This window comes from Neohortaea acidophila, assembly GCF_010093505.1.
Source record: "Neohortaea acidophila strain CBS 113389 unplaced genomic scaffold BDY17scaffold_25, whole genome shotgun sequence".
Classification (NCBI taxonomy): Eukaryota; Fungi; Ascomycota; class Dothideomycetes; order Mycosphaerellales; family Teratosphaeriaceae; genus Neohortaea; species Neohortaea acidophila.
In genome coordinates this window covers 1-6,923 of record NW_022985534.1, presented here as the reverse complement: position 1 = coordinate 6,923, position 6,923 = coordinate 1, and the positions used below count along the sequence as shown (strand labels likewise).

At 54.7% G+C, this 6,923-nt stretch overlaps 4 protein-coding genes across 4 annotated transcripts; 3 read left to right on the top strand and 1 right to left on the bottom strand.

The window, feature by feature from the left end:
* Window positions 1–4: 4 nt before the first annotated feature.
* BDY17DRAFT_258930 (uncharacterized protein) lies at window positions 5–433 on the top strand (the record flags this gene model as incomplete). Its single annotated transcript, XM_033731822.1, has 3 exons — window positions 5–148; window positions 201–319; window positions 343–433. Coding segments are annotated over 3 exons (354 nt in total), but the record flags the coding sequence as incomplete, so codon positions are not given.
* A 642-nt stretch (window positions 434–1,075) lies between these two features.
* Window positions 1,076–2,491, top strand: BDY17DRAFT_258935 (uncharacterized protein; the record flags this gene model as incomplete). The annotated part of the gene is made up of 2 exons (XM_033731823.1): window positions 1,076–1,355; window positions 1,605–2,491. The coding sequence occupies 2 exons, from the start codon at window positions 1,076–1,078 to the stop codon at window positions 2,489–2,491; spliced, it is 1,167 nt and encodes a 388-aa protein (XP_033585008.1).
* Window positions 2,492–2,542: 51 nt separating this feature from the next.
* Window positions 2,543–3,374, bottom strand: BDY17DRAFT_306374 (mitochondrial ribosomal protein L27-domain-containing protein). Its single transcript, XM_033735020.1, has 2 exons — window positions 3,131–3,374; window positions 2,543–3,071 (listed from the first exon to the last, which is right to left on the bottom strand). Exons 1-2 carry the CDS (start codon window positions 3,320–3,322, stop codon window positions 2,946–2,948), a joined length of 318 nt encoding a protein of 105 aa, XP_033585007.1. The 5' UTR covers window positions 3,323–3,374; the 3' UTR covers window positions 2,543–2,945.
* Window positions 3,375–3,507: 133 nt separating this feature from the next.
* Window positions 3,508–6,569, top strand: BDY17DRAFT_273563 (Utp14 protein-domain-containing protein). Its single transcript, XM_033731972.1, has one exon. The coding sequence runs from the start codon at window positions 3,571–3,573 to the stop codon at window positions 6,352–6,354; it is 2,784 nt and encodes a 927-aa protein (XP_033585006.1). The 5' UTR covers window positions 3,508–3,570; the 3' UTR covers window positions 6,355–6,569.
* Window positions 6,570–6,923: the final 354 nt, after the last annotated feature.

Here is a 6,923-nt window from a genome sequence, read left to right as displayed (position 1 = left end):
ACCTCCCTTGGGTCCAAGAGTGATGAACGCGCTGCGAGCAGACCCCAAATCGGTGGATGTCAGAGCACAGGCGCAATGGTTCTACGGCATAGGAGAGAGGGTGCTCGAGTTGTTCGAGGAGGAAGGGGCGGTGGAAGTGTTGAGTGATGTGCGCTTGGTCCTTGCTGCGCCCTCAATACTCCCCTGCTGACGATCTCTAGACGTTCCAAAAGCGCGCCATGGAGATTGCAGACAAGGCGCAAAACACCCGCACTGTTCAGCAGGGCGCAGGCAGTGGCGATTTCCTGGGCACTCTGGATGAAACAGAACGATCACGCAAGTATTACTTCCCTTTGTTGCCAGTCGACTCGCTAACGAGTGCGCAGTGTTCCGTGCTGCTCACGATGGCACTAATGCCGTGAAGAAGTGGCTTGACCACACCAGCAAAACATAAGGACCGCGGACGTGAGGTACGGCGACGAGATACCAGACTGCTCGCAGAGTCTCTATAGCGTCGCACGCTACGCAGAACGTGGAGAAGCAACGACAGCATGTGATCTGGGTCTCACGTGCAGCAGATGCGAGATTCCGCGTGCGGTGCATCGATGATTCGCGAGAGGCCAAGGCTTGTGGCGACTGGCCACACTGAGCTGATTCAGGAGATCCCAGTCCACGCTCAACTCTCGTAGCAAGAAAGCTGTAACCAAGAGCAGTAAGGCTTGTTCGCCTTTTCCCTCTTCTAGCCACATCCTTGCATCGTTGCAGATTCTCCCCATGTCGTTCACCAAGGCTGCTCATTTCGGGTACATCTCCCATGCGTATGGGTGCCAAGGTGGGTGCATGAAGTGGCTGGCCTGTCATCAATGTTATGTGAAAATTTGTCAGCGGAGGTTGCTTCCAGAATTGGAAAGTGGCGTTGACAACTGTGCGGCTGCATCCACCTCGCCTCGGGACAAGACATACCTCCAACGACACATGCTGAGTCGGTGAGACGTGCCTCGCTCTTGAATGTAGTCACAAACCCACCATCATCTACATCGCCGCGAAGAAGTCTACGAATTCGGGACGCCGCATATCCAAACATCCGCCCGCTACGATGCCTCTCACCGTGCTCAGCGACCACGATGTGAGTCGCATCCTGCATTCCTTCACCAAAGAGGATATCCTCGCCCTCCAAGAGAACATGGCAGACGCCCTGCACTGGTATTCTACGTCCAACGACGATAATGATTACTGCTCCGACTTCCAACCGGAGCGCGTGCAGCTGAAGCGAAAGGACGGCTCGACCACGCTTTTCCTGCCGGCAAACGGATGCAAGGGACAAGGCGTCAAGATCATCAATGTCGTCCCTCCGGATGCCCTTGGAGGCCTGCCCAGTTTGGAAAATCTATCGCTCGACAGCGAGATGTCCAGCCGCAGCTCAATCTCAAGCGGAATTGACAGCCCAAGAACCACGCCACGCTCTCCGTCCGTATCCACATCTGACACACGCTCCTCCGTGTCAAGTCTTCCAGACGTCTCCGTAGATGCTTTGGAAGGCGGCGGCCCGGGTGATGTCCTCGACAAGTCCGTCTCTACGATCCGCGGATCGTTGACGCTGATGGACCAGCTCGGCAACACCATAGGCCTCATCAACGCGGAAGAAGTCACCGCATTCCGCACCGCCTTGTGCTCCACCATGATGCTGAGAAAGCGGCATTCTGTTCACGACCTGACCGTCTTTGGCGCCGGAAAGCAGGCGTATTGGCATATTCGCTTGGCCCTTCTGCTTCGCGGGGACGAAATCCACCACCTCAACATCATCACGCGCAAGTTCGAAAGCGCTCGGAAATGTGTCATGCGGCTATACAACCCCCAGCCCGATGACCCGGGATACGTCAATCCTATAGGATCAAAGTACAACAGTCGGGCCAAGAAGAACATTCTAACCCCCGCGCACACCGAATACCAACGGCTGGTCAAGGAATATGTTCGAGCGAGCAATGTCATCTTCTGCTGCACTCCGTCCGAAAGCCCCTTGTTTCCTGCCAGCTATCTGATCAATCCGGAGGGCCGCAAGAAGGGGCGATACATCGCCTGCATTGGCAGCTACAAGGCAAACATGATTGAGTTGCATCCGGACGTACTGCGCTATGCTGTGGCTCCTCATCACGAACATCGCCACATCCATAAGCGGCAGAAAGAAGGCGGCGCCATCATCGTCGATAGTGTGACCGGCTGTCTAAGAGAGGCCGGAGAGGTCGTGCAGGCAAAGCTACTGCCCGATCAGGTCGTGGAGCTTGGAGAACTCTTCATGTTGAAGAAGGAGGCCGAGCGGAAGTCGAGGGAGAAGGGACAACATGCGGAGGGCGGATGCGCGTTTCAGGACAATAGCGGCCTGATGGAGTGGCTGACTCGCGGGAATGTCATATATAAAAGCGTTGGACTTGGGCTCATGGACATTGTGGTTGGTGGCTTTATGATTGAGTGGGCAAAGGAGAGGGATATCGGAACGACAATACCCAATTTCTGAACAGGGGAAGACAAGCAACAGATTTGGTGATAGACTGGGCGGATGGTTGAGTTACTCGTACACATAGAAGACTTGCTAGTTGCAGATCCCGCGTCAGTCTGACATGTCAACCGACGAACTTGTTTCAAGAAGCTCTCGCCCAAACCGCTCTGAGTCGAATCGATCTTCGTTCGTCTCTGGCGTTGTATAGGCCATCCCATGCTCCATCCCAGCCTGTCCCGTCTCGTCTTGAAAGGCTTGCGTTCCTCCTTTCGATCTTCTGCCTTGTCCAAGATCCGCGCAATGTCCTCGCTCGGAGGTTTGTAATACGCCGTCAAGTGTTGAAGCACGTACTGTCACTGGAAGATCATCGTGAGGTACTTGATATTTGTGAAGACATCCTGCGTGTACCACGAGATGGACGGGGCGCGGAGAGAGGGGCGCCGTAATGCGTTGCAATAAGCGACTTTGGTATTCAGATCTTTCCACCTGCTTCTTTCCACCTGTTCAGATAGCTTTTGCCGTCCATGGGTCCAGTGCTCTCGCTTTTCGAAAACTTGTCACGAGCCTTTTCGACGCTTCGTACGATGAAGGGAGTCAACTGCAAAAAGGACGGCCCATCAGCGTCGTCACATCATACCGGATGAGCGATGAACTTACGTTGAACCCAGTCAAATCGGGGCAGACGTAGGTCCTGACCTTCTTGTAATCCACAATGTAACCGCCATACTTGGTATGTTGTCCCATAGAGCCCGTCCGATTCCCTTTGTAGTAGTTATGCGGGCCCTGCTTGGTGGTAAGGGCAAGTCGTCGGAGCGAGGAGCGCTTCCACAAGGCCTGTGTCGGCTGCATAACGATAGATGCTGGGCTCCGCGAGGAGGTGTGGTGGCGCAGTGAAGAGACGTTGCGCAGATGCGGATTGAATTGAAACGAAACTCAAGTTGCGGAGTTCGCGGAGGTGACACGGACCACTGCCAAGAATTTCATTCTTTCCGCCCTCCCGCCTTAAGTTCATATAATAAGATACGTCAGTTCACGAAATTTCTCTGGCATCAAGCACGCCCACCGCGCTCTGGGCTTACAGCAACTTTACCTTGACTATGCCTCCCAGGATAGCTCGGTCGACTGTGTCGGTCTCTGCTCCGAAGAAAGCGCGCGACAAAAATCGCAAGCGAAACCTCAACGCTTATTCCATCGCCTCACACTCTGTTCCGAGCGGCAGTGGTATCCGCCAACATCGCTTGGGAGAGTACCTGGACGATGCACCCCGGCCAAAGCGACCGCGCGTTGAAGAAGGATCTGGCGAGGAACATAGCGACGAGGATGCGGCGGATACCAAGCGACGGCGGCGTACAGGCGACGGCGGGGATGTTGAAGAGGGAAGTGACAGCGAAGGCAACGAGTGGACTCTCGGTGCCTTGAGAGAGGATGACAATGATAGTGAGCTGGATTCAGACGATGCCTTCGGCGAATCGGATGAGGAGCGGTTTGCCGGGTTTACTTTCAGAGGATCATCAAGTCAACGATCGAAGCACAAGGCCACAGCTCGGCCGAAGAGGCGTGGCGAGAAGGATAACACAGGCGAGTCGGCACTGGATTTTGATGATGGCAGTGAGGACGATTTGGAAGATGAAGGCGTAGACCTGGCGACAATGCTCGACGAGGAGCAAGAAGGTGTTCTTGATGGAGATGGGGACGGAGATGGCGAAAGTGAGGATGAAGAGCTAGGCACGGACTCGTCTTCGGACTCAGACGAGGAGAGCGATGGAGAGCAAGATGAGGAGGAGCGGCTCGCTCGTATGAGAGACCGACTGGAAGCCTTAGACCCTGCTCAGCAGCATGCGCCGCCTTCAACAACGCCTCAACACAGCACGCTGACCGTGGAAGACCTGCTTGCTGATCTGGACCCTGATGCGCGCGACCAATTCGCGGCACCTTTCAAAGCGCACAAGAAATCAGAGCAGTCAAAGACACTCAGCGCACCTCTACCGTCTCGTCAGCAAGGCAAGCTGAATCGCGAGGTAGCTTCCAAGAAGGCAAAGGAGCAATTGGATCGTTGGAAAGATACTGTGATGCACAATCGCCGAGCGGAGTTTCTCGCCTTCCCTCTTCAGAACCCCGATGAAGGCGAGGCAGTGGGGAAGGACACCTTTGTGCAAAGTCTGCCCCAGAATGAGCTCGAAGAGAATATTCGCCGAATTATGGAGGAGTCAGGTATGGTATCTAAGCTGGATCGGAACGTCGATGATGCCGAGGAGGCTCTGCTGGCTGGAGAAGAGCTTGCTGAGAAGCAGATGCCTGTTCAAGACGTCGTGAGAAGGCGAGCGGAACTGAGGCGGGCGCGAGACTTGTTGTTCCGCGAAGAAATCAAGGCAAAACGGATTGCAAAGATCAAATCAAAGTCCTACCGCCGTGTCCATCGCAAGGAAAGGCAGCGACTAGCCGAACGCGAGCGAGAACAAGAGGGTGAAGGATCAGATGAAGACGCAATACAACGCGCAGATCGATTACGGGCGGAGAGCCGCATGAATACAAAGCATCGCGATTCCAAATGGGCGAAAAGTCTGAAGGCGACGAACAGGACTGTGTGGGATGACGATGCTAGGGACGGCGTTCAAGAACAAGCACGACGACATGAGGAACTAAGACGACGAATCGCCGGCGACGCGATAGACGAGGACGAGGATGCTGAAGATCAGATTCTTTCGGATGGGTCGGATGACGATGCAATGGCAATCCAATTAGACAATCTGGACGAATCGCATCAGCATGATATTGGAGAGGAAGAAGGAAGGAAAGGCGTTGCAGGAATGAAATTCATGCGTGCAGCAGAAGCGAGGCAACGAAAGCAGAACGAGGAGGATATCGAAAGAATGAAGAGGGAGTTTGCCATGCAGAGTGGGGATGATGAGGACGAGCGAGATGATGAGCTGGCACAAGACCAAGGACTTGGGCGGGCAGTCTTCGGTCCAAAGCCAACGGAGGACGGAGCGATTGTGAAGACCAAGAGGCCAGAGTTGGAGGAGGGTGACAAGAGTGATGAGTCCGGCGAAGATCAAGGCCCTGCTGTCGTCAAGAGCAACGCTCCCAAAAGCGCAGTACAAAGGGAGCGCTACAAGGCTGGAGGAGTGCGCGCATCAAACTCGACGTCAGCCTCATCTGTCACACAGGCAAAGCGAACTCGGTCAAAGGATCATCCAGACGAAGGGCTCCTCGATCTCACAGAACATGCATCGGGCGACAAGAAGATCGAGAGGAGCAGGACTAAAGCACAGCCCACCCATGAGAAGCCAGCTACCACACGCGCGGGCGATGATAGCAACGGTTGGACGGTCGTCCAACACGAGGCTGGCGACGAGCAGCAGGAGTCTCAATCACCCCAGACGAACCCCATACTGAGTCAAGCCGAACAAAACGATCTCTTAAAACACCGTGCTTTTGCTGGTGCAGATGTCAAGACGGACTTTGATGCAGAAAAGGCAGCCCTGGTCGTGTCCGAGGATGAGAAAGAAATCGATACCCATCTTCCCGGTTGGGGCAGCTGGACAGGCGAAGGCCTTTCGAAGGGAGTGCGCAAAGCCAACAATCGCCAGCGCCATAACCCATTATACAAAACCAAACTAGCAGGCGTCAAAGCTGACGACCGCAAGGATGCTCGTTTGGAGAATGTGTTGATCTCGGAGAAGCAAGATCGCAAGGGCAAGAAGTACAAGGCTGACATGCTGCCGCATCAGTACGAAAAGAAAGAGCAGTACGAAAGGTCTCTAAGAGTGCCGGTCGGACCGGAATGGGTGACCAAGGCGACATTTCAAAAGAACACCAAGCCAAGAGTTGTGGTGAAGCCGGGCGCGGTGGTCCGGCCCATGGAGCGGCCTTTGATATAGACTGGTGAATACATCGAATTCAAACGTGTCGGTGTTTTGCCTCACGCGACTAGAGCGTATGCGAGACATTCTGTATTTGGTTGATGTGATTTCGGAGAGTGGTTTCGATGCAGGCCTACACTTGTGGAATTCTTACAATCGCAAGACTGCACCAAAAAGGGCGACAAGTCTAGTCCGACACTAGATGTCCATCTCCGCAGCGACGATTGGACGCTGAACGAGTCGTATGGCGAGCTTACCTAATCCCCGCCACGACGCCGAGTTGGCAGCTTTACTGAACAGGAACTTTGTGACCTCCACCTCCCTTGGGATTCCCAGCCTACTTCACACGCCGCGCGGAGGCAATGGTCGCGGCGGTAGGTGTCTGGAGGCTTGTCGCTTTATTCGTTGCATGGAAGGTCCTGCTCCTCCTAGTGGTTTGCGCCAGCCCGGGACCCGGCTACGACACATCAACGCGTGTCTTGTTTGATCAGCATGCACCAAGCCTGAGTTGGACTGCGCGCGCACTCGAGCATGCAGTACTCCGCTCAACCCGCTGGGATGGCATCTACTTTGCAACGTCTGCGGAA